The following is a 26,577-nucleotide window of genomic DNA, read 5'->3' as shown; positions in this document are numbered from 1 at the left end:
CTTTCCAACGGTATACGGTTCGATGTTGCAGCTAAAATATAGATTTTAATTGCAGTTTACAAAATATCAATTAATTTGGCCCAGTAATTGATCAAAATACATGTACAATTAACCAATAATCCAATCTCATGGTTGATCACGTGACATATACTATGCTTAAAGAGATAGCTTGACAGTAGCGAAATAGACTAAGTCCTGCTTTGACCTTCTCTGATCTTGATGTTCAAAGCACCAGCCTGGATCGTTTTCCGAAGTTTTACCGCGGTGACAGATTTCACGCTCTAAAAAAACAAACACAAAGTCAGAGGCAGTACTAGATTAGGTGCACAGAGTAAAACCTTATCATGTGACTTAAAAAGTGTCTCCAGCGCAGAACTCGCCTGAAAGCTTTGTATATCAGTAATCACAGCTCAAACAGTTCTAAGAAGAAACCAATCAATTCATCAACTTTACTTTCGGCCTTCTCAATGCTTTTCTCGCAATTTTTCAAAAATTTTGTGCACTCCTGGAGCGCTGACCTGGCCCAAAAACTCGCGCTTCACTCACTGCTGCGGCCGGCCGGCGGGCGCCAAGGAGAAAAAGCGTGTCGTGCGCTGCGCTCGCCGCCGCCGCGCGAGGAGAATCGAGGAGGAAAGCGCGGCGCGGAGGAGAGTGTCGCTACTTTCAAATTATCAAGAGATTTTAGTCGCCACCGCCCCACTGCTGCTCCTCCGCTACAGCCGTTCACGCGCAAGGGAAACGCGCGCTCGCTCTTCGCTCCGCCCGCATCGGTTGCAAACGGCAGGTCCTGATATTTCACCCCTTATGGCTGATAGCAAGAAGCCGTAATCAGCGTCTGATATATCGTGTATGAGCAATAAAATAGTCAATAATGCGCGCGCCTTCGTCAGTGCTGTCGCGCACGGTCGAATGAAGTTTCGGGGGCACTTACATCAACACTTTTTGCGCCTAAATTTTTCACAAAACTGTATGTACCATTTTATGCAATGTGCCTTTGAAAGCTGTAAGCAGGTATAACGCGACCTGACGCTAGTCTGCATGGCAAACTGTTCGGTGGATATTCAAAGTATTCTGTCAACCACTGCCGTTTTCGTTTAGAGCAAAACAGGCACTGACGAAAATTCATAGCACGTCTCAGATTCAGAGTAAGGAACAAAAATTTACGCATACAGTTAAAATTTCAGTTGTCTAGTGGAGTGAGCTGTTCTAGCTTCGCTTAAAATAAATCAGTAGGTTGAAAAACAGCACATGTATACGTAGTCTCGCGACTGACGCACGTAGACAGTCGTAGTCAGTTTAATACCAGTAATAAAAAAAAACATTTAATCAAGGAAGTATGGGCATAAACAGATATGCATAATTGAAAAGAGCAGCAATCAATAAAAAAACTATCCTTCAAAGTTAACACATTGCCCTCATTCATCAAAACGGTGCATGCGGCTAGAAAATTAAAGACTCAAAATCTTTTTGGACGGTTTGTGCACATAAAGAGCTGGTCTTTCGTTCCTGTCTGTCACCTTCTTAGCATAATTGACAAGAAGGAGTCTGAGAAATTTCTCACATTTTAAAGAAGCGGACCTTGGCTATTGTCAATGCCTTCCGGGCAACTCAGCAAAGGTGAGTTCTCAAGTGCTGGCTGGATTAAGATTTGAAGGACTTCAAGGACATTTTTGTGTGGTAGGTGCACGACAGCTTTTTCAAAAAACGACACAACCTTCTCCAAGAGGGCTACAAACTCTGGTTTTGGATAATGCAGTCCGTTAGAATCTTGTCCTCGCAGAATAGTGTACATGGGGCTGCTTCTTTCGCTGGTTTCAAGAAGGATAGCACGTCACACCCGAAGTCACTGATTAACTTCACAATGTATCCAGCGACGTAAGCTAAACCAGAATACGTGACAGTGGGTAATGGGATGACAGGGGATACCATCACTTCTTTCAGTTCCTCGGTTACTGATTGCGGTAGAGCTGAAATGATTTCGTCGGTGTCGACACTAGGTGCCTAGGCGCACAATACAGCGCGACATACAACTCCTATAGTCACCTCTGAATAAATAGCAGAGAAAAACTTTTATATCCATTATTGAGGAGTGTCCCTTGAGTAACAGTGGCGAATGTGTAATAAGCAACGCATTCTACCAAAATAATGGGGCAGCGATTGCTCTCTAAGGCAGGCATTACTGCACAGATAGTTACAAGGAAATATTAGTTCAAAAACATACTAGAAAAAGAAAGAAAATATTGCTAGGAATTAGTGCTTGAAATAGATTTCCTGCTTTTTTCATGAAATAATCATGATGTCATGTAAACATTTCATTAAACCAACGTTTATCTGCAAAACTAAAATAATGTTTATAATACAACATAAAACATTTGCTGGTCTATAAATTATAGCAAAATTGGTTTGGTTTGGTTTGTGGGGTTTAACGTCCCAAAGCGACTCAGGCTATGAGAGACGCCGTAGTGGAGGAGTCTGGAAATTTCGACCACCTGGGGTTCTTTAACGTGCACTGACATCGCACAGCACACGGGCGCCTTGCTTTTCGCCTCCATCGAAAAGCGGCCGCCGAGGCAGGGATTTGATCCCGCTTCCTTGGGAACAGTAGTCGAGCGCCGTAACCACTGCGCCACCCCGGCGGGGCTATAGCAAAATTGAATACAAAACTTAAAATCGTTTACTCTGACGTTATACTACTAACACTTTATGCCATGTAAGCATTGTGCAACTTGCATTACATTTTCATAAAATTATTTTAATCTTCGGTGTTACATCGATGGTTTCTCATCTAGCGCTGAAAGACGGTTTTGCCATTGTTGCTGTTATGTTTGCCTTGAAGCTTCGATGTGATCACTGCTCATTCACTTTTTTTATTCATCTTCTTGTACAGGCTTGGGCAAAAAATTCAGATTAAAATGAACAAAAGTAGATACAATGCCGCAATACATGTCATATGCTTGTCGAGTGTTTGCTGAGCGACAGTGCTTTTTAATATAAAGACTCCATTCACGTGTGTAGCACGCTGACAGGACACCGCTGCAGCATCTACCTTCTGTAATCTTTCATTTAGGGGCTGCACTCACCACGAAACCCGCGGGCGACAGCGCGAAACCAGGCAATAGCCACCCGCCGCCACTGAAGCAGATGCGGAGCGAACAGTGAGCAGGTCGCGCCCCTTGCGGCGGCGGAGAGCATGACTCAAGGATAAAAGTTCCCATTGTTCACGCTGCGATTGAGAAGGCCGTAAGAAAGAGCACGCGCTCTCTCCCTCGAGACCGGCCACGCCTAGGGCGCTGCGACGGAGCCGATCGCGGAGGCCACGCCTACGCGCATCCGCACCCGCGCTGCGCGCGGCTGTCTGCGGAGTCTGCGCAGCCGCTCGCTTGGGAGCGCGTGCTACAGGCAGCCGCACGTGCAAGCGGAGCGGGAGAAGGAGAGTGAGGACGAGGGGGGATGGTCGTGCGTCTATGCGCGCAAAGCCGGCGCTCTTTGCCAGTGGTGTTTCTTATTTCGCTTTTTTTTCTGTGCCCCGGCTGACATAGAGGCTGGCGGGAGGCACGCTTTTTATCGGTGCTTTGGAAAGTGAGAAATTATGATTAATTGATCGCCGCGGACATTGTTTTCAAAGAGCGCTTGTTGGCAGGCTCAGACAAAAAAAACATGAACGCGAATTCGGTACTCGAAGGCAGAGGCAAGCGACAGGTATTTTGAAGGACTTGAGGTGGCACCTCTTGATGTCTCTTCCATGTTGTTCAGAGAATAAAGGGTCCAGCCTTCTCGTTGAGAACTGATGCACGTGTACACAGTGACGAGTGCTCCGGGCGCTGGTTGGGGAGCTACCTATCCATTTGTGACTGCTCACTTGAAAGGGGCCTATTCAACTCTTTGGGGACAGACGTTTTAGGCGATGCTGCCGTGCCTGCTTTCGGCGCGTTTAGGACGCGTTCCCTACAAAGGCACAAAGCATGCCGCCTTACCCTTTGGTTCCTGCTGACAGCGGTCAGGGGGAGTTCGCTGTTGTGGCGCTGCCATCCGAAATCAATGACTTATCTACCTTTAACGATGAGAGGTTTCTTAACGACCTGGATCACTGACGAGAAGCCGAGGCATGCCATTTTTTCGGCAGTTTCCTCTCTCCCGCGAGACAAAGGGCGAGGAAATTCCTGAAGACTTTTCATGCAGGCGGGGACATATCTCCAAGTAATCCTTTGTCTTCTTAATTCCACAGCTACGCTGCGCAATCCCTAGTTCAGTTATCTCCTCTAGCGAATGCGCAGTTTTGAGCTCCCGAAGCAGGATCGCGTATGAGGATAGAACGATTAACGTACGTGTTTTCCCTTTATAAGCGCCGAGTGATGGCATTAATGACATATATCTGTTTCTTGAGGCCGACTTAGTTCCGTGATGGCTGCTGCGGCACCGCCAGTTACAAACAGAGGTGCCAGATACGAGCGGTACGGGATACCTAAAAAAACCGACAACCATCGTTTCAACACGAAAGAGAGAACAGACAGAAACGCTTTCACGAGTTTTGCGAAAAAGCGCGCCGTCACTTTTCATTCCAGTTTTTTTTCTTGCCCCCTTTGTTGGAGCGCGACGGCGGCCAGAATGCGGCCGGAGGAGGAGAGAAACAACCGAGCGCGCGCGCGCAAACACGTGCTGGAAAGCAGCGCGGAGCAGACGACAGCATGCTTTTCTATGCGGCGGGGAGCAGACGACGCGGCCGCACTGCGCGTAGGTTTTGAAGGGATCTCCATGGAAGGCGCTGACGCAAAGAGCGACGCAGCGCCCCCTGGCCCAGGTTTTCTCCCCTATGGGGGAGCAGACGACGCGGCCGCACTGCGCGGAGGTTTTGACGGGGTCTCCATGGAGGGCGCTGACGATGGATGGATGGATGGATGGAATATAGGAGCGTCCCCTTTGAAACGGGGTGATAGCAGTAGCTATCATGCTCATTTTTCTCACTATATCTGAATTATTGCTTTAGATTGGTTAACTATACCATGATTCTATTCATTAAAATTTGTTCCTACATTACTAAAATTATGTCACTTCTCTGCTTTTAAGCCACCAATCTTCCAGTCGTTTTTTGCTAGTTTCCACCGCTGGTTTATTCATCCGGCCACTGGTATCTCTAAACCCCAGAGCTTCAGGAACAGTGATTGCGCCTGCATCAACTTCCGCATGGATACCATTACATTCGAGTATAATATGGTCAATTGTTTCACCGGAGTTTCCACATACAGCACAAGCGTCATCTCCATTGTTTAATTTCTTTTTGTAGCTGCGTGTTCTAAGGCACCCTGATCTAGCTCCAAAAAGTAGGGCACTGCCTCTTGAGTTATCAAAGAAATCTTCCTTCCTTATCTGCATTTTCCACTTTCTGTATAATTCCACACCCTGTTTCTTTTCCATCGAATTTATCCAATTTTTACCTTCTGTGTTTTCACCTGTTGCTTATTTCTCTTTATTTCTCCGTCCCTGTTACTAGCATATTTACTAGTTAGTTTCCTAGTTCTTTTCCTCCATTGTGAGTCAACGCTTTTTAGGTACAGGTATTTAAATACTTTAGCTGTCCATCTGTTACTGTCCAATTTCCTCAGGCGTTCCTCATATAATATTTTACTCTGAGCTTCCCGTACTTCGAAAGATGCCCAGCCTATATCTTCCTGTACCGCCTCATTTGTAGTTTTGCCGTGGGCACCTAGTGCTAATCGTCCAACGGATCTCTGATTTGTTCCTAATGTCGACTGTACCTCTGATTTTAGGCACAAAACCGCAAGTCCGGGCACCATAATTCCTTTCCAAATACCCCTCAAAACCTCATACCTATTGTATCCCCACAATGCCTTATCCTTCATTATACCGGCATTCCTTCGCCCTTTGGCCTTAAGTGATTGCTCATGCTTTCCAATGTATGCCAATCCTTCGTTTACCCATACCCCCAGATATTTATATTCCGCTACTCTAGGTATTTCAAGGCCTTGTATTCTAAGACCCTGATCAGTTGAGCCGTTGAAAATCATCAGACCCGACTTAACTGCGCTGAAACTGAAGCCTAGAGCGTCCCCTCCGTCTCCGCAATACTTAACTAGAGTTTGCAATTCTTCCAGACTCTCAGCTAGCAGCACAATATCGTCTGCATACATCAAACCGGGGAGGCGCTGCTCTACCGCCTTTCCACCTGATCTATATGACAGGTTAAAACCTAGGTTACTGTCTTGTATCCTCCGTCTTAGGTTTATCATATATAAAGCATGAACAGCACCGGTGATAGAGGATAGCCTTGTCTTAATCCTTTGCATACTTTGACATCCTCCGTGCTTCTTATCCCTTCCCACGTAATTTCTACTTTGTTATCCCGGTATATTTCCTGTAGGAACTCTATTATCTCATAACCGATACCTTCTTCTTTTAATGTGTTCCACAGTAGTTCCCTGCTTACGTTGTCGTACGCCCCGTTTATGTAGGAAGGCCAAATACAAAGGTCTATTTTCAACTCTAGATATTTCGATGCATTGGGTAAGCACGAACAGTCTATCATCTAAGCGCCTACCATTTCTAAAGCCGTTCTGAAGTTCTCCGAGTATCTTGTTACATTCAACCCATGCTTGCACCTTTAATTTCACCGCCTGCATGGCTAGCCTCTACATAACAGATGTTATGGTAATCGGCCTGTAGGATTTTATGTGCATCCTGTCTCCTTTCTCTTTATAAATCAAATTCATTTTACTGCGCCGCCAGCTGTCCGGAATTTGCTTATTCGTTATGACTGTTTCCAAAGCTTTTAACAACGTTTCCTTACTTTTTGGACCGAGTTCATTAATCAGCTGGATCGGAATTCCATCTATTCCTGTAGATGTGTTTTTAGGAATATTTTTTTCTGCCTTTTTCCAGTTTAGATTGGTCAGTTCTAAGCTGCTTTGTATTCTGCTACCTTGTGTTGCTTCCTGATTTGCGGAGATTACCCTATCCTCGCTCTTAAATGACTCGGCTATAACTGATGTAATGTAGTTCACTGCGTTATCTCCCTTTAGACAATTTCCCTCGGTATCTTGAATCAGATCCTGCTTTCTTTGATTCTTCTTCCCTAGCCAGCTTATGTGGCTCCAGAATTTTCTTGCTCCGCCTCTAGAGGCATCGTGTATATCAGCCATCCAGCGATCGGTGGACTGTCTTATTTTACTTTGGACGAGGGCCTGCATTTGAAGTTTCTTTTGTCGATATGATTCCCATTTTGGTCGATTTCCTCCTGAGATATCTGTGCTTTCTTTGCCATTCGGTGTTCCCTTGAAGCAGCCCGTCGTTGTTCAATAGCTTCCCTGATTTCCTTACTAAACCAGCTCCGAGGCTTCCTCTTTCCATTCCAGCGGTTTGCTACTTTAACCTCCTGAATTTTCCTCCTTATGAGTAGTTCTACCTGTTCATAATCCCAGTCTTCCATGGGGCTTTTTTCTATTGCTTTCTCTATGTCTGCTGCTATCTGCGCTATTTGATCGTCGTTTAATTTTGTGATTACGTTTTGTCTAAGTTCCATTTCTCTTTTCATCAAGGGCCCCACCTGTAGACTAATACGTTTATGATCACTTCCCAGACTGCACTCCCCTTCTTCGTCTATTTCCATTTTTGTGACCTTGCTATAAATTTCCTGCGACATTAAACAATAGTCAATGGTCGTCTGCCTGTTGCGGAATTCCCACGTGATTTGGCCTTCACATTTGTTTCTCTATTAACTATAACTAGATCGTGTCGCTCACAGAAATCTAGCATTACCTTGCCGTTACAATCCGTGTATCCATCCAGAGCGTCGATGTGGCCGTTCATGTCCCCCAGTAGAATAATATTGGCCCCGTTTCCAAACTGGCTTATATCGTCACTGAGACATTCAACAAGATCCCTGTTTTCTTGCCTGCATTGATGTCCTGTTCCTAAATAAACTACCCCTAGCCATGTCCTTATGCCGGCAATTGTTCCTGAAACCCCGATATGTTCTTTACAAGATGATTTAATTCTTTGCCAATTTGTTCCCTGGTGTATGGACTTGGAATGGGAGCAGTTAGGGATAAGGGTAGATGGAGAATACCTTAGTAATCTGCGATTTGCTGATAACATTGCCTTGCTAAGGAACTCGGAAGATGAACTACAAATAATGATTGATGCCCTAGAGAGGAAAATTAGAAAGGTAGGCTTGAAAATCAATATACAGAAGACTAAGGTAATGTTCAACAGTCTCGGGAAGGAACAGCAGTTTACATTAGGTAGCGAAGTACTGGAAGTAGAAGGCGAATATGTCTACTTAGGACAGGTAGTGACCGCAGATCCGGACCATGAAAAGGAAATAACAAATAAGATTGGGATGGAGCGCATTTGGCAAGCACTCGCAGATTATGTCTAGCAGCTTACCGGTATCGCTAAAGAGGAAAGTATACAACAGTTGCATCTTACCTGTACTCACCTATGGCGCTGAAACGTGGAGGCTAACCAAGAGAGTTCTACTTAAGTTGAGGACAACCCAGAGGGCTATGGAACGAAAAATGGTAGGGGTAACATTAAGAGATAGGAAGCGTGCAGAGTGGGTCAGAGGAGTAACTCAAGTTACCGACATTCTAGTGGAAATTAAGAAGAAGAAATGGGCATGGGCAGGACATGTAGTGCGAAGAGAGGATAACCGATGGTCGCTTAGGGTAACAAACTGGATTCCAAGGGAAGGAAAGCGTATCAGGGGGCGGCAGAAAGTTAGGTGGGCGGATGAGATTAGGAAGTTCGCAGGGGTCAAGTGGATGCAGCTAGCACAGAACCGGGTTAAGTGGAGAAATATGGGAGAGGCCTTTGCCTTGCAGTGGGTATAGTCAGGCTGATGATGATGATGATGATGATGATGATGATGATGATGTATCAACATACCTACCCCTCCACCCTTTTTTTCCATTCTCATTCTGTTGCACCCTTCCCGAACGTAGCCTTCTATAAACGGCGGATCTTCTAGATCCCTGAGATGAGTCTCGCAAAGAGCGTACACACCTATTTTGTCATCCTTCAACTGCTGTTCTATCTCTAGCCATTTTGCTTTTTTTCTACCTCCTTGCATGTTTATGTAGCTGATCCTAGTGTTAAATTTCTTTTTTGTACTTTTCTTTCTCCACCTACTCTTTGCCATTTTTGGGGGCTCAGCCTCCATTGTTACATTTTCTTCTGCTTCACTTCTAACTACCTCTGTGCACGGAGTCCTCGCGGACCCCATAAAATGCTACAGCCCTACCTGCCAGGCGCCAGCCGATCTCTGCTCCCACCCTTCTGTTAAAATGAATGCCATCTCGCTGAAAAGCCATACCAAAACCTGCTTTATGTACCTCCCTGTTTACCTCAACCACTTCGAAACGCTTCTCCAGGCTTAACATTCTTATGTCCTGATTAACCGTCACCACGTCCTTTTCCATCTTTCCGTTCAATCCTACCACCTCTGGTACTGTACATACAACTCTTTTTCTGCGTTGTATGCTCTTTATCTGCGTCTGCAACTCTTTATCTGCGTCTGCTGTGCTATCTCCTTGATCTCGTCAACTCCCTTAGCTAAACTTTCCACCACTCCTGCAGCGTCACCATTTAGGACATCGTTTAGCCCCGCGGCTACTATTACCATACTGCGCTTTACGGAATTCTTCAACAGCCTATTTTTACTCTCTTTTAGCACTGCCCTCATTGTTCTCCCTGGGAAGGCTCCAACCAACACTCTCTTATCACCCCTTACACGTTCCAAGATATCTCGCTTGCACCTGTTCATGTTAGAATCTTCGGCGATAAGCACCTGGTCCTTCTCTCTCCCTCTCCCAACTGTTGGCTCCTGCTTTCGGTTATCTGTGTCCTTATCTCTGGGATTTTCATTCTTCCTTACTTCTTCCATTTTTACCGGCGTCTTAGCTGCTTCTAAATAACTCTGACGGTTCGGATCCGCCTGATCTACTTTGCTTATGCCTTCCATGCCAGTGCTCGCCCCAGCCACGTGGCCCGCATTGGAATGTTGGTCCTCGTTGGTTCCAAGCACAACGTCGGCCCCTTCTTTTTCAATTTGAGTAAGCTGTCCAAGCAGTTTCTGATTTTCCGCTCTCAACAAACGTACTTCATTTTCCAAATCATCCACACGAGACACTAAACTGCCCCTTTCTTGATCAAATATATCTAGACGCGCACTCAGTACGCACAGAGCGGCGCGGCGCCCCCTGGCCCAGGTTTTCTCCCCTATTGAGGGGTTTTAACTGCTGCCCCTCCGCTACAGCCGTTCACGCGCAAGGGAAACGCGCGCTCGCTTTTAGCTTCGCTCGCGTCAGTTGCAACCGGCAGGTCCTGACATTTCGCCCCTTATGGTTTATACAGAGGCCGCAATCAGCATCGAACATTTATCGTGTGCGAGGAATAAAATAGTCAACAATCCGCTCGCGCGCGCTCCTTCGTCAGTGCGGCCGTGTACGGTCGAATGAAGCTTCGGGTACACTTAAAAATTTTTTACCCCTACGTTTTGTACAAATATAAATTTACCAGGCTATGCAATGTGCCTTTGAATGTTTTAAGCAGGTGTAGCATGACCTGACGCGTGAGTGCATGGTGAACTGTTGAGTGGAGATTCTGTCAACCGCTACCGTTTTCGTTTAGATCAGAAGAGGTACCGGCAAAAATTCATGGCGCGTCTCAGATTCAGAGTAAAGAACAAAAATTTACTCATATAGTAAAAATTTCACTTGTCGAGTGGAGTGGGCTGTTCTAGCTTCGTTCAAAACATATCACTCGGTTGAAAGACCGAAGATGTATATTCTCGCGACTTCTTTTAATCAATAAAATGGGCATAAACACTTAAGCAGAATCGAAAAGAGCAGCAAACAATAAAAAACTTTTCCTTCAAAGTTACACATTGCACTATATATTCATCAAAATGCGACCTGCGTCTAGAAAATTCAGTCTCAAAATCTTCCTGCACGGCTTGTGCACATAAGGAGTTGGCCTCTCGGTCTTCTCTGTCACTTTCCTGGTATAATTAATTGAGAAGAAGAATTCTGAGAATTTTTTTTTAATATCAAAGAAGCGTACCTAACAACATAGCTGTTGTCAATTCCTTTTGGGCAACTCAGTGTTGAATTCTGAAATGCTGACTGAATCAGGATCTTAAGTACTTCGAGAACATATGTGTGTGGTAGGTGCACGGCAGGTTTTTCGAAAAAAAAAAATGCTTGTCCAATAGGGCAACAAGCTCTGGTTTCGGATAATGCAGTCCACTAGAATATTGTCCTCGTAGAAGAGTGTACTACATGGGGCTGCTTCTTTCGCTAGATTCAAGAAGAATAGCGCGAGCGTCACACCCAAAGTTGATTAACTAAACGATATATCCAGCGACGTAAGGTAACCCGGAATATGTGACAGTGGGAAATGAGATGGTAGGAGATGCCACCACTTCCTTCAGTGCTTTGATTTTGCTCTCAGATGAAACGTCCGTCTCAACAATGTAGTCATGTGCCGCTAGCTGTTACGGCCCACGCATCTAGCATATGTCATTCCCTTTCGCACATGAACCTTACTTTCCCGAAGAGAGCCTCAATGGGTCGCTATATGAGTCTTGAAATGAGTCTTCAGTGAGAGTGTCCTTCTTTAACGCTTTATAAGTTTCTTGCATACTTTCGATATAGCAGGTGAACTCATTTGTAAGTCACTGCATCGAGTATCACCAACATTTATTGGCCTCTTTTTACCACATCGAGCACAAGTGGTGTCATGAAAATCAAACCATTTTGATTGTTTTCATAATAAGCTTAATACCATGTAAAAATTTCATTAAACAATGTTTATTTGCAAAATTAAAATAATGTATATAATACCACAAATTGGCTAATATATGAATTACAATAACCTTTAAAACTCAACCCTACAACGTTTACTTTGACTGTCATATAATACTTTATATCATGCAAGCATTTAGCAATTTACATTACATTTCTATGAAATTATTTTCATCTTCGGTGCTTCATGGATGGTTTCACATCTTGCGCTGAAAGACGGTTTTGCGGTTGCAGACGAGTTGCTGTCATGTTAACCTTGAAGAAGCTTCGATGTGATCACTGCTCATTCAGTTTTTTTTTAGTTCCTATTCTTGTACAGGCTTGGGAAAAATTCGGATTAAAATGGACAAAAGTAGCTACCATGCCGAATGTATGCCATGCTTGTCGAACGTTTACTGAACGACAGTGTTTTTTATATCTGTTCACGTGTGTAGTACGTTGACGACATGCCGCTGCAGCATCTACCTTCTGTGTTTTTTTTTTAATTGCGGGGCTGCACTCACCACGAAACTCGCGAGCGACCGCGCAAAACCAGACAAAAGCCACCCGCCGCCGCTGAGGCAGACGCGGTGCGAACAGTGAGCAGGTCGCGCCCCTTGCGGGGGCGGAGAGCGTAACTCAAGGAGAAACGTTCCCATCGTTCCCGAGGCGATTGAGAAGGCCGTATGAAAGAGCGCGCGCTCTCCCCAGAGACCAGCCGTGCATTGGCAAAAAGGAAAAAAAAAAGACGTTGGAGGGTGGATGGGGAGGCTGTTTATTATTTTAGACCAAGCGCTTGTGGCTGTTGCTGCGCGGCTGCACTGCCTCCTCCATAAGCGTTCCCTTCAGAGCTTGTTGGAGATGCTACAAGACCTGTGACCACTTCTTATGCCTTCCTTTAATTTCTTACTTCGTTCGTTTACTTATACACTGTCTCGTGCATAATTTCGTTCTTTTGCGCCTCTACATTTTACATGTGCTCCGGTTTGTGCTTGCCGCATATTTTGTGAATAGCAGAGCTCTGAAATGTCGCCAACCTACGAACTACATAATCGTTTTGATACGATGTCGCCCATCTACGCAACAAATACGTAGTCGTTATGATAGACCAATACACGAAATGGGTAGATGCAGTGGCCACACCTGAGGCAATGGCAGCTTATGCAGCAAAGGCCTTCATGGACTCGATGGTCTTAAGACATGGCGCACCGGAACGTGTCATCACCGATCGGGAAGCCACTTCACTGCTGAAATGCTGGAAGGACTCTTCCGGCTGACGAGTACCATGCCCGCACCACAGCGTACCATCCACAAACCAACGGCCTTTGCGAGAGATTCAATCGAACAATGGCAGTAATGATCAGCAAGTACGTCTCCGCCCGTCATCGAGATTGGGACCCCTATCTACAGTACGCCATCTTTGTATACAACTCTTCAGTACACAAAACGACTGGATACTCCCTGTTCTTCCTTCTTCACGGCAGATAACCAACCTTGTCCATTGAGGCTGCTCTAGGGCTCATGCAAGACACCAGAAGCAACCTGCGCGACGTCGCTGCGCGCTGGGAAGAGGCCAGAGAACTCGTGCGGAACCGTGAGCTTAAGAGCAAGAAAAACAGCAAGGAACGTTTCGACGCCAGAAGACGAACCCAGAGCTTCGCCCCAGGTGATCTAGTTCACATTCGAATGCCAACCTCAAAACGCGCACGGACTATAAAGTTCTATGAAGCGGACTATAACGGGCCATTTCGAATAGTGAGACGGACAGTTGAGAATGACTGGGAGATATAGTCGAAACGAGGGAAACGGGATATTGTAAAAGTGGAACGGCTTAAACCTTACGTTACTCGAAATTTCACTGAGCATGAAGTTCCGCAAGCAAGCAGCAGTAGCACTGTGCTCAATGATGAGCCCACGGCCAAACCCGTAAAAAAGACCGCGCCGGCAACGAAGATGGAGGCGCCGGCAAGGGCAAGGCCAGCGAATGAGGCTAATAAACACCTACAGCAGAAAAGCAAAGTGAGCAATAGTGACAGTGATTGTGATCGCGAAAAACACGGCCATGGACCGGCGGTAGAAGGAACAGTGACAGCAGAATCAGCGGATGGCCCCAATCGACTACAGCCAAGGAACAGTGCCAGTGATGGTGCTCGTAAAACACACGAACTCGGACCGGCGACGGGAAGTGAAGTGCAAACGCGCGTAGCAAACAGTGCACACGACTGTGACAACTGTGAAAGTGGCGACGAAGAATTCTTCGACGCAGAAGATTTTCCACTACGCGCCAGGACTCCGCCGAAAACAACCTCTAAAAACGCGTGGAACTCTAGACCTCGCAGGCTGCTCGTGAAGCCTCAAAAAGACGACTTTATTTACTACTAATACAGTGCTCTAAAAATAGATGTACACCATGAGTGATATGGTGATATTGCGATGTGACTTTATCCCAGACTGAGCCTGAACGCCCTTGATGTGCATTTTTCTTTGGCATTTTTTTTTTTTTTTGTGATGGAGTGTGAGCGAGGACGCTCAGTTTTTTGTTGTTGTTTTTTTTGATGAGATTGTGATGATGAGAGAATAAAATGAGAGGCTTGCGCTCATGCACGAGAGGTTGAGACACCAGCGACCACGTCCGGTCTCGAGGGAGAGCGCGCTTCTCTTCTTTTACGGCCTCTCCAATGGGGTCTGTTTCCACCTCCCGCGCTGCCTCGGTGGGGTCGTAACCGCCCCACTGCTGCGCCTCTGCTACCGCCGTTCACGCTCAACGGAAACGTGCGTTCCCTCTTCACCCCGCCCGCATCAATTTGCAACCGGCAGTTCCTGACATTTCGCTCCTTATGGTTCATACAATGACGCTGTATTCGGCGTCTAATATTTATCTTGTATGAGGAATAAAATACAGTCAATAATCCACGCGCGCGCGCCTTCGTCACGGAGGCCGCTCACGATCCAATGAAGCTACGGGTGCACTTACCTCAACACTTATTGTTCCTAAATTTTGTATCAAAATAAATGTGCCAGGCGATGCAGGGAGCCTTTGAAAGCTTTAAGTAGGTGTAGGGTGACCTGACGCGAGTGCATGGCAAACTGATGGGTGGAGATTTTGTCAACGGGTGCCGTTTTTGTTCAGAGCAAAAGAGAACCGGCGAAAATTCATGGCACGTCTCAGATTCAGAGTAAGGAGCAAAACTTGCGCATATAGTTAAAGTTTCAGTTGTCTAGTGTAGTTGGCTGTTCTAGCTTCGTTGAAAAAATATCAGTCAGTTGAAAGATCGAAGATGTATATGTAGTCTTGCGACTGACGCACATGTATGATATATATTAGGGTGAGGCTACCAGAAAGTAATGGAAAATAATATGCCTCTGCCCGTGCCACTAGGTATAACGGGCTTGCACATGTATGGCAGACGTAGTCTGTTTAATACATTGATGAACAGTAACCTTTAATCAATGAAATGGGCATAATCAGTTATGCATAATTGAAAATAGCAGCAAACACACACACATTAAAAATGGTCCTTCAAAGTTACACATTGCACTGCATTTCATCAATTTTCAAAATGCGATCTGCGGCTGAAAATTCAGTCTCAAAATCTTCCTGCACGGCTTGTGCACATAAGGAGTTGGCCTCTCGTCCCTGTCTGTCACTTTCTTAGCATAATTAACTGACAAAAAGGATTCTGAGAGGAGGAGAAGGATGAAGAGGGAAGGCGGGGAGGTTTTTTTTTGAAAAAAAGAAGGTTGAGAAATTTTTTAAATATCAAAGAAGCGGACCTTATAACATGGCTATTGTCAATTCCTTGCAGGCAACTCACTGATGAATTCTCAAGTGCTGATTGCATGAGGATCTTAAGTATACTTCGGGCACATTGGTGTGTTTTAGGTGCACAGCAGCTTCTTTTCAAAAAAATAAACTTCTTGTCTAATAGGGCGAAAAGCTCTGGTTTCCGATAATACAGTCCGCTAGAATATTAATCTCGTAGAAGAGTGTGCATTAGGCTGCTTCTTTCGCTAGCTTGAAGAAGAATAGCGCAAGCGTCACACCCGAAGTTGATTAACCTATCGATATATCCAGCGACGTAAGGTAAACCAGAATATGCCAAATTGGGTAATGGGATGGCAGGAGATGCCATCACTTCCTTCAGTCCCTTGGTTACTGATTGCGGCACAGCAGAAATTAGTTTTTTTTTTTTTTTGGCATCGAAGCAAGGTGCCTTGATTTTGCTGTCAGATGAAACTTCCGCCTTGACAATGTAGTCAAGTGCCGCTAGCTGTTACGGCCCTCGCATATCTAGCATGTCGTTCCCTTCCGCGCATTAGCTTTACTTTCTCGAAGAGAGCCTCAATGGGGTCGCTATAGGGCTTGAATACGTTTTCAGTGAGAGCGTCCTTCTTTAACGCTTTAGAAGTTTCTTGCATGCTTTCGATATAGCAGGGGAACTAATTTGTAAGTCAATGCATCGAGTACCACCATCATTATTGGCCTCGTGTTACCACTTCGAGCACAAGTGGTGTTATGAAAATCAAACCATTTTGATTGTTTTCATAATAAGCTTAATACCATGTAAAAATTTCAATAAACAATGTTTATTTGCAAAATTAAAATAATGTTTATAATACCACAAATTGGCTAATATATGAATTACAATAACATTTAATACTCAACCCTACAACGTTTACTTTGACTGTTAAAAATACTTTATATCATGCAAGCATTTTGCAATTTAAATCACATTTTTATGAAATTATTTTCATCTACGGTACTACATCGATGGTTTCGCATCTAGCGCTGAAAGACGGTTTTGCTGTAGCAGACGAGTTGCTGTCATGTTAGCCTTGAAGAAGCTTCGATGTGATCAGTTTGTTCAGTTGTTTTTTTTTATTCCTATTCTTGTACAGGTTTGGGAAAAAATCGTATTAAAATGGACAGAAGCAGCTACCACGCTTGTCGAACATTTGCTGAGCGACAGTGTTTTTTTTATATAAAGATTCCGTTCACGTGTGTAGTACGCTGACGACATGCCGCTGCAGCATCTACCTTCTGTGTTCTTTCATGTCGGAGCTGCACTCACCACGAAATCCGCGAGCGACAGCGCGAAACCAGGCAAAAGCCACCCGCCGCCGCTGAAGCAGACGCGAAGCGAACAGTGAGCAGGTCGCACGCCTTGCGGCGGCGGATAGCGTAACTCAAGTAGAAACGTTCCCATTGTTCCCGCGGCGATTGAGAAGGCCGTAAGCCACCATAGCCGTAAGAAAGAGCGCGCGCTCTTTCTTACGGCCTTCTCAATCGCCGCGGGAACAATGGGAATGTTTCTCCTTGAGTTGCGCTTTCCGCCACCGCAAGGGGCGCGACCTGCTCACTGTTCGCTCCGTGTCTGCTTCAGCGGCGGCGGGTGGCTTTTGCCTGGTATCGCGCTGTCGCTCACGAGTTTCGTGGTTAGTGCAGCCCCGAAATTAAAGAACACAGAACGTAGATGATGCAGCGGCATGTCGTCAACGTACTACACACGTGAACGGATATAAAAAACACTGTCGTTCAGCAAACGTTCGACAAGCATGGCATACATTGCGGCATGGTAGCTACTTTTGTCCATTTTAGTCCTAATTTTTCCCAAGCCTGTACAAGAATAGGAACAAAAAAAAAACTGAATGAGGAGTGATCACATCGAAGCTTCTTCAAGGCTAACACGACAGCAACTCGTATGCTACAGCAAAATCGTCTTTAGCGCTAGATGCGAAACCATTCATGTAACACCGAAGATGAAAACAATTTCATAAACATGTAATGTAAATTGCAAAATGCTTGCATGATATAAAAGATTAGTATAACAGTCAAAGTAAACGTTGCAGGATTGAGTTTTAAATGTTATTACAATTCATATATTTGCCAATGTGTGGTATTATACGCATTATTTTAATTTTGCAAATAAACATTGTTTTAATGAAATTTTTACATGATATTAAGCTTGTTATGAAAGCACTACAAAATAGTTTGATATTCATGACACCACTTGTGCTCGAAGTGGAAAAAAGAGGCCAATAAATGATGAAGGTGATACTCGATGTAATGACTTACAAATGAGTTCACCTGCTATATCGAAAGTATGCAAGAAACATTAAAGCGTTAAAGAAGGACACTCTCTGTCGCTATCAGTCACATCCGTAGTTCCTCAATGCTCTATCTTTGGACTCTTGCTGTTCCTAATCTTTATTATCGACATTACCGCCGATACCAACTGTAAGGTTAGAATCTTTGTGGATGATTACATAATATACAGAGAAGTAAGAAGCCACGGAGATCACGCCGCTCTGTTCATAAAAAAGTGCCGATTGATGTAGTAACTGGCAGATGTCACTTAACGCAAAGAAGTCGTACATCAACGGAAGTAACCAGAAAAAAGAGCCTTCTAATTTTGTGTAAAAATGAATGACCCTCCACTCACGTTTGTAAATGAGCAAGAATACCTAGTTTTCACCCTGACTAAAGATTTTAGATGGGGCGAACACATCAGTAATATTACTTCAACTGCATTGCGCAGGTTATTTTTCCATAGAAGATTCTTTCGCGTTGCTCCCGCACTAACTAAAAATTTAATTCATAAGATCTTTAGTAGGACTGTACCAGTCTAATTTATATTTCACCCACCGAAACAGTTGCAATCTCAGGGATTGAGACGCTATCGCCAAGAGCATAGTTCGTGCAATTAAAACTCCTGTACCAGCTACTTACATAACGGCTCTAACATTGACTTATCAAAGTATTGTTACGCCCTTAGCGTCGCGACGGAGACGTTCTAGTCGGTTCAGTACGCTGGGCACACACGGTTAGCGGGAACGACACAAGTGCCACCAGACAAAGGTCGAACGGGCGCGCACACTTCTTCTTCCTCTTCCTTCTTTCTTCCTCCGTGCTCTGTTTTAGAACAAGTCCGTAACACTTCCCCCGTCGCAGGCGAAGCCCTCCGGGCGAGTCAATCGTCAGCACGAGGATGACAGGGTTTCAGACGCGCGACGTGGGCAAGCTCAGTTCGTGAAGAACGTCGGCCACTTTTTGTAAGGCGAGCAATCCGATAGGTGAGGTCACTAATTGCCTCGAGGATAACATAGGGACCGATATAATGCGCGAGCAGTTTCTGACTTAAGCCACGCTTCCTTAGTGGACGCCAAAGCCAGACCATATCTCCAGGGAGGTAGGTGACGTGGCGATGGTGGTCGTCGTAGCGGGATTTCGAGCGCTTTTGTGAGGCGAGAGTTCTCAGGCGGGCTATCCGGCGGGCTTCTTCAGCCCGGCACAGGATCTCAGCAATCTCAGGTTCGTCATATGTGGAGAACGGGAGGATGGTGTCGAGGATGTGTCGAGGAGACCGGGCATAGAGGAGAAAGAATGGACTGTAACTTGTTGTTTCCTGTTGGGCGGTGTTGTATGCGTATGTTATAAATGGTAGCACAGTGTCCCAGTCCTTGTGGTCGGCGGCGACGTACATTGAAAGCATGTTGGTGAGTGTCCGGTTGGTTCGCTCGGTCAACCCATTTGTTTGCGGATGATACGGGGTTTCTTACCACATAAACGAGACGTAAGAAACCAGCATGCATGCATGCTAACCGAATATTCATGTCACAGTGAAGCATTTAAACATTCTTCATTTCGGCTGGCAACAAGCGAATGGAATCGTCTACATGAATCTATTACTAACATTATTCATTCTCTAATTTTTGTTCTCCCAATTACATGCCATGGTTTGAACAGACATGATTCAATAACGCCTTTCGGTTTCGTTCCTTTTTTTTTTTTCGTTTGCTGGTTCACGCAGTCGACGGCCTGTTATCCTGATGTTTCCCTTCTTGAACTTGTATGTGTTCTTTGTGAGTTGCTTGTGCGCATTTAATAGCAAATCTTCAGTCTTTCTTTGTGCAATATGAACATCTTGGTAAAGTATTCCTGTAGAGAGCTGCTTTGACTCTTTTCATAACCTTTTGTTAGATATTATGAATGTAATACCCACCTGCTAATACCCACCTCAACTAGAGATTGGCAGTATCGCAAATAAATAAATAACAGATAGTGTAAAATAACAGTTTAAATCAATTTCGTTGTTTGCAGAATGCAAGCGAGTTCAATATTAGAGACCGCAAAAAATTTACATTAATGCGCTTTTGAAGAGGTACAGAACAAAAATACAAAAAGTCAAGCAAAGAGATTTTGCTAGTGCACCCAAGTTTAATTTAATTTGAAGCATTGAATCGGTAGTAATTTTTTATGCCCATCAACATAGCCGCGGCCTTTTACAGGTCTGAACATTTTTCCAACTTTCAGTTTTCTCTCCCGCCAATCAACTTCGCCAAATAACAGAGGGCCATCCTATATAAAAGCTCACCTCGATTTCGTGCCGGCCCATCCCGTGCAATAAAGCGGTACAGCCATTCTTTTACGCAATTTATACCGGATGTTTTCTATAAGAAGGCACGCGCCGATCGAGGCATGAACGTCGTCCGAGAAGTATACACTTACAGCGGTGATTACAATTTCCCTACTGGTCCTCATTTGCGAATCTTAGAACGTCAAAAATGAAACCGCACGGACATCCAACGCACGTAGACGCAAAAAACAGAAGGCGAAACGTGCCGAACAGATATGTCGCCCTGTAAGGCATAGCCTTTCACTCTATTTCAAACGTTCCGGCTGTCTTCTTTTTTCTCTTTTGAGGCGTACAAGTGCATGGCAGTTTCGACACAAAACATACTTTGATGTTCAGACGTGTAGCCTTTATACAAATTTTCAAGGCTCTTGCATGAGTTTTATTGAGAAAGCCTACTACCCTAGGTTTCGAGCCTTCATCGTAGCGCGGCCGGTAGCCACGTCTTACCCATGAGACACTGTGACGTCACACCCCACGTGACACAAGGGTGTGGGCTGGCAGGAGCTGCCAACTTGGGTCTCTCGTTTCACATGGGACGGTTATGTCAGAATCAGCCTGCTAGGACCCTGGTATTCACGTTACGCCTATAGGCCACTAAGGCACGTTCATACGGCTTTGTTAAAGCGGGGCTTTATATGTGGGCTGAGGAAGAAAAAGAGAAGTACGCTCGGTCACCCGCAGCTAATACTTTCGCTCAATATTTGGTTCAGCACCGCTGAACCCTTGTAATTTCTTTTTTTCAATCATGGTACTTGTATTTGCGATATCAGACTCTGTCGTCATTCCGTGAATTTTATATCTTACTCTCTTGTAACTTACAAGAACGTTGTTTTCAGCAAGAGTGGCCTTATTTTGTTTAAGAGCTGGTATTGCATCGATGCAAGCGACATTTCCGATTCGGTAGCCTATTAACGTTAACTAGATCACTCGGTGTTGCTAATTCATAGGGAAGGAGTGTCGAGATTTTTAAACACGCCCAATTCGCTACTCGATATCATGTACATTAACAGTAACTGTTTCTTCGGCCAGAACAGTTAATATTATTGGATCCAACCTTGTCGCATTCTCTCCCCTCAGACATGTCTTATATGTCAAAAGTTGTGTCCACTCATTATAACGACACGAACGCTCTGTCGAAGAGGTATACAGATGGACTTGCACGGATCGATCCTTTACTTAGAAGGTGGGGGCCCTAAAGTTCGCATTACAGTGCACGATAAGAACACATATGACCACAAATATGCCAGCCGCCATCCGGCCCCTACATAAAAACAAGCGACTACAGAACCGGTGCTCGCTGCATGACACCAAATGGCCTTAAAAAGCGTATAAAACAGTCACTGAAACATTGTCTATAGAGATCGGTCTTGAGCGTTACTTTGTTCAACTTCGTGGTCGACACACGTAGGAAAAACCAACTGAGACGGCGTTCTTCAGTTCTGTAAGGCGAATTTCGGTCGCGTTACAATTCCTCCTGTTGCGCTCTACACCAGACCTGGCGGTATGAGGCGAAGTGCTACGCACCTGCTGGGGGCCTCCTGTGGCCCACGCATCTCCGGCGAGCGCCTGCTGCTGGCGCTCCAAAATCCTGGCCAGGTTCCGCACCCGCTCCTGCAGCCTGACAACGCGCTCGAAGAGCCTCAGCATGGGCACGTTGCCCCCCTGCGCCTCGAGCAGCGACAGCAGCAGCCTGGACATGGCGGGACTGAGCAGCCTGACGCCGCCGGGCTCGGACTGGCGATGGACCCGCTCTGTGGCTTGGACGATGGGCAGGCTGATCTTGATCCAGCGCGCGAAGGTCCTGCGAGAGGAACAGAAAGGCATACGCCGTGTTTTGCTTTCTGCGCACAGGAAAGTGTTTGCATCCCTACAGTCATGAACAGCATTCAATTGGACGACACACGAAAAGTGAAAAGAATCTTTTTTTTTTCGATCTTTCGCTCCTATTACTTCATACAGTTTAGTTTAATTTACCTTTTGGGATTAACGTCGCATAGCGGATCACGCTTTGAGAGACGCCGTAATGGAAGACTCCGGAAATTCGGATCACCTGGAATTCCTTAACGTGCATCGACAACGCGCTGCGCACGAGCGCCTTGCTTTTCGCCTCCATCGAAAAGCGGCCAGCGCGGCCGGGATTCGATACTGCATCCTTAGACACCGCATTCGAGCACCGTAGCCACTGCACCACCGGGGTGGACTAATTGTTTGATACACGCCTTGCTATAATTAGGCCAAGGAGTGTATCAAACCAAAGCAGAGCATTATTCTTTCTATTTTTATATAAGCCCATGGTCAGCGGGGTCGTACAGCACACGAGATGGCAAGCAGGACGCGTGAATGTGCAGTCCGTGATAGGTCCTTGGAGGCAACTGAACATCTTATGCTAAAGTTAGATGGTATCCATCAGGATACCGATGCAGGCATACTCACTCCCCTTGAAGCGCTAGGGTTTATAAGGGTAACGGTGGTCTGTGAAGGAATCAGCGATGGCAGTAACCAGCGATTGAACATTCGTAGATGAAAAGCAGAAAGTGGCACGGAGTAAAAATATCGGGATAAAGATTTAGGGAACGAAATGACAATTTATTTGATAGACTTGTAGCAAGATTGAAGAAATAAGTAAAAAAAAACAAGCATTGGGGCAACTGACACCTCTGTTTTATATAGGACGCTCTTATATTATAGCCTATCCATTATACGAATCAAAAGTCCTCAAATCACAACAGCTCACCACAGCCACGTCCCAGACAAGTAACTTGGTATGTTTTGAGCTGGGCAAAAAGACCAGACCGAAGCAAGAAACACAAAGCCACATGCATAGACTCTCTCACTCACTCACAGATACGCGCGCAATCACGCGCACACACAGTGCTTACACTTTAGAAGTTTGCCCAGCTCTCTGGCCTGCGTTAGTTCAACCCGGTTTACCCTCTGTTTAGTCAGCGCTCAAAAGACTCAAAGGGATTTATTCTTGAGTTGAACAAACCGCGCTATCTTCCGCGGGTATCCGGGAAGTACCACTCATCCGGATTCTAGGCCTCTGGCTGCAGAGCGATAGAAAGGTAAACCACGTGCTCCGCCTCCTCAAGAATACAAGAAAACCAGATCTCTAAAATGATCCGCCGGTTGGCCAGAAACAGAAAGGGCATGCGAGAAGAAGACATGATCCGTCTGATGCAAGCGCTTGTCATCAGTCGCCTCTCCTATGGACTACCCTACCTTACCCTGCTCCGAAGATTTCTCAACAAAGTCAATGCAATGATATTGTTACGAGGCGGCAAGCCGATGATGAAAGCTAGAGACAGAACATGACCGATGGCGATGGTAGATGACGTTTAATGAATGATGGCGGACCTAGAGCGAGCGCGCCTGCCCACGCCATTGTCCGCTTCTTCTTCTTCGCCCGTAACACTATCCGGGGCCACCGAGCGATCGTCCCGATCGGTGGACGAAGAAGAAGTCAAAGTTGATCAGATTTGTGACATGACGGTGATCTTGTGCGGACCGGTGAAGAAAGAAGAGAAAGAACGTAACGGCTTGCAGCCATGATGAGCAATGAAGCCTGGCCCAGGAAGCTTTCGCTGAACCGGTCGCCAGGATTTGATGGCTGGGTCCTAGGTACGCATCAGACGGCCCAGGCGGGGGCGATGTCTTCACGTGTAGGGTTGTATCGGGTCGGTGGGTTCATCTGGTCGGCGTTTCTGGTCGGTCGAATCCTTCGGTCAAGTATTTCCTGCGCTGTGTCTTGTGATGTGTCCTTCCGCGTGTTCGTGGCGTCTCAGGTTGGTGGGATCTTAAAGTTGGGCTGCTTGTGTTTTTTCGTGTCTTTTGGTCAGGGCGGCGGACTGGGCGGGGGTGGAGAACGGCGATATGGCGATAGGCTGGGGAACAGCCAGGTGATGCGTCGTCGCAGGAACCCGTTGCCGATGGCGCAAGGTGACACAGGGCGCTGAAACTCCGGGCCAGGATGACGAGTGATGATGATGCACCCCGCACCTCCACGAAATGTTACGGGGCGGCAAGCCGATGATGAAAAAAGACAGAACATGACCGATGGCGATGGTAGATGACGTTTAATAAATGATGGCGTACCTAGTGCGAGCGCGCCTGCCCACGCCATTGTCCGCTTCTCCTTCTTCGCCCGTAACAATATGTGCAGCTTACAAGAACGCGTTAGGCCTCCCACCATACACCTCCAACGTCAAAATGGAAGCTCTTGGACTGCGCAACAAGTTTGAAGATATTCAAGAGGCTGTAATCCTGTCCCAGAGAGAACTCCTTCTGTCAACTGAGACAGGCCGGCTCATTCTCGAGCGCGTTGGCTATCCGGCGGACCGACAGGCCATCCAGTCAACGACTAATAATCCTGTTTCATACCGGGAAATAATACATGTCGTCTCGCTCCGAAAGAACATGTGTCCTGTCCCCAACGAAGGCAGAAGAAACGCCAGAGTTAATTACATTTAGCGCGCATTGGAACGCAGTCAGAAAACTGTCTATGTGGATGCCTCTCTAAACGAGCATCCATCGACCGCAGCAGCAGCCGTGATGTTGGTCTCTTCTTAGACAGAGGTCTCCAGCATCTCCATCCCGCACTGTACTGTCACAGACGCGGAAGTTGTGGCGGTCGTGCTGGCCGTTACCTACGGAGACGCGACCTACCGAGAGCTTCACGTAATCATGACTCACAAGCGGCGTGTCAGGCAGAATACCTACGAAATCAGCTCACTTCACAACTAATCCATTGGCTACAAATTCATTGCTCAAACATCAGATCGCTTGGGTCCCATGGGGTTGTAAGGTATAATGATGTCGAGGACAGGCTATCTCGAGGTCACAAACCGAGGGGCCACCATCCCCGATCTCACAACCAGTCTTCCTGTCCCCGCAGCTTAGGGCACGCGACTAAGTATATACGCGAACAACGTCGAATTTACCCCCTTCCAAACAAGGAGCCAGGAAACGCGAGAATGGAGACAGCTCCAGGCCGACGCGCTCCCCAACCTGCATCGCTACACAGATATATGCCCTTGATGTAACGACCGGCCCATCGCCTACCACAACACATGGGGATGCACGGGCCCCAAACCCGCAAACATAAACACACATCATTCGGAGGCGCAGTGGGAGGCCACTCTGCTATGCTCAGTCCTAGTGACCCAGCGTAGACTGGTAACCATAACGTTGGCTGCTAACCCAGGAAGGAGAGGAAGCCCAGGCTGCGGGGGTCTTTAAATGAAGACTCCACTCACTGTCCACTCATTTTTTTTAAATAAAGTTTTCTCTCTCTCTCTGCGGATATCAATCAACAAGACATAACTCAAAATAAATGCAAAAATAAGTATAAAAGCTTTTGTAACAACCTTTGCGCACCGAAATTAAGCTCCCAGAGAAATGGTAACAGACACGCACAGTTTAATTTCCGGCGTTATTCTCAAAACTCTGAGAGCCTGGAAGCTTCGGAGCCAAAGTGTAAATTGCAGCTGTATGCGCACAGTAAGTACAATTCCAGAATTCAACCTCTGGTCTCGAGTATTCCGCCCGTACCGATCACATCCGCTTACCCACTTTTGAGCGCATTTATTCTGTGCACAAACAAAGGTTTCATAACTTGTAACTTCAAGTCATATCCGTAGAAATGGCTCAGAAACTGGTTTCTCCTCGGAACTGGCCAGATGGCACAGAATACACTTCCGTCTAATACAAGTCACGTCTCTTCGTCGTGATCTTACGTTCGGCAAGATCGACTGGAGCTTTATTCGGGTGCGTAAGCCGCAGTTAAACATAAGCTCCACCCCCCATATTCATACCCTGTGCACCCCAGCAACAGCCCCTCGACACCGCCAATATTTGTCACACCTCATCACAACCCATGTACACGCTCATCGCCCGCCTACGCCACATTCGCCATGCAACAGGCTCACATCCTCTACGTATTGGCGGCGATCTAAATTCATAGCAAATCAACTGGGGATACCTGTACACGACACCCAGGGGCAGGCGCCTCTAGACAGAAATACAAGCTCCCCAGCTTCACTGCACACAACTTCCCTTTTCCGACGCGCACTGGTACCAGTGTGTAACTGGACAGCAGTCGCGACTTCACGCTAAGCAATGTCATTCGAAACGTGATATGGTAACGTACCACACAAATCATGGGAAGTGATCACTACCCCATCATGATCACACTTCCTTCTCACGCAAAATCACCCGAAGACATTTAATTGGAATGACCTTCGCATCACGCGGGGGAACCTCCACAACATGCCCATTTAGGACATAGACGGATGGGTTCAGACCCTCCTCAACAATGTATACCTATATACACACACAGCACATAGAGACACCTCCGTACATAC

At 46.1% G+C, this 26,577-nt stretch overlaps 1 protein-coding gene across 1 annotated transcript in view; it reads right to left on the bottom strand.

Annotated features, from left to right (window-relative positions):
• Positions 1 to 26,577, bottom strand: part of LOC146201200 (uncharacterized) — a 120,926-nt gene that overhangs the window by 40,268 nt on the left and 54,081 nt on the right. The window contains exon 4 of the mRNA XM_084592501.1: positions 21,740 to 22,016. Coding sequence (XP_084448627.1) covers positions 21,740 to 22,016 — 277 coding nt within the window. The remainder of the gene's footprint in view (positions 1 to 21,739; positions 22,017 to 26,577) is intronic.

This window comes from Amblyomma maculatum, chromosome 2 (genome assembly GCF_055883805.1).
Source record: "Amblyomma maculatum isolate TAMU_Amacu chromosome 2, ASM5588380v1, whole genome shotgun sequence".
Lineage (NCBI taxonomy): Eukaryota > Metazoa > Arthropoda > Arachnida > Ixodida > Ixodidae > Amblyomma > Amblyomma maculatum.
The sequence above is the reverse complement of the archived record's forward strand: the minus strand, read 5'-3'. Positions and strand labels throughout refer to the sequence as shown.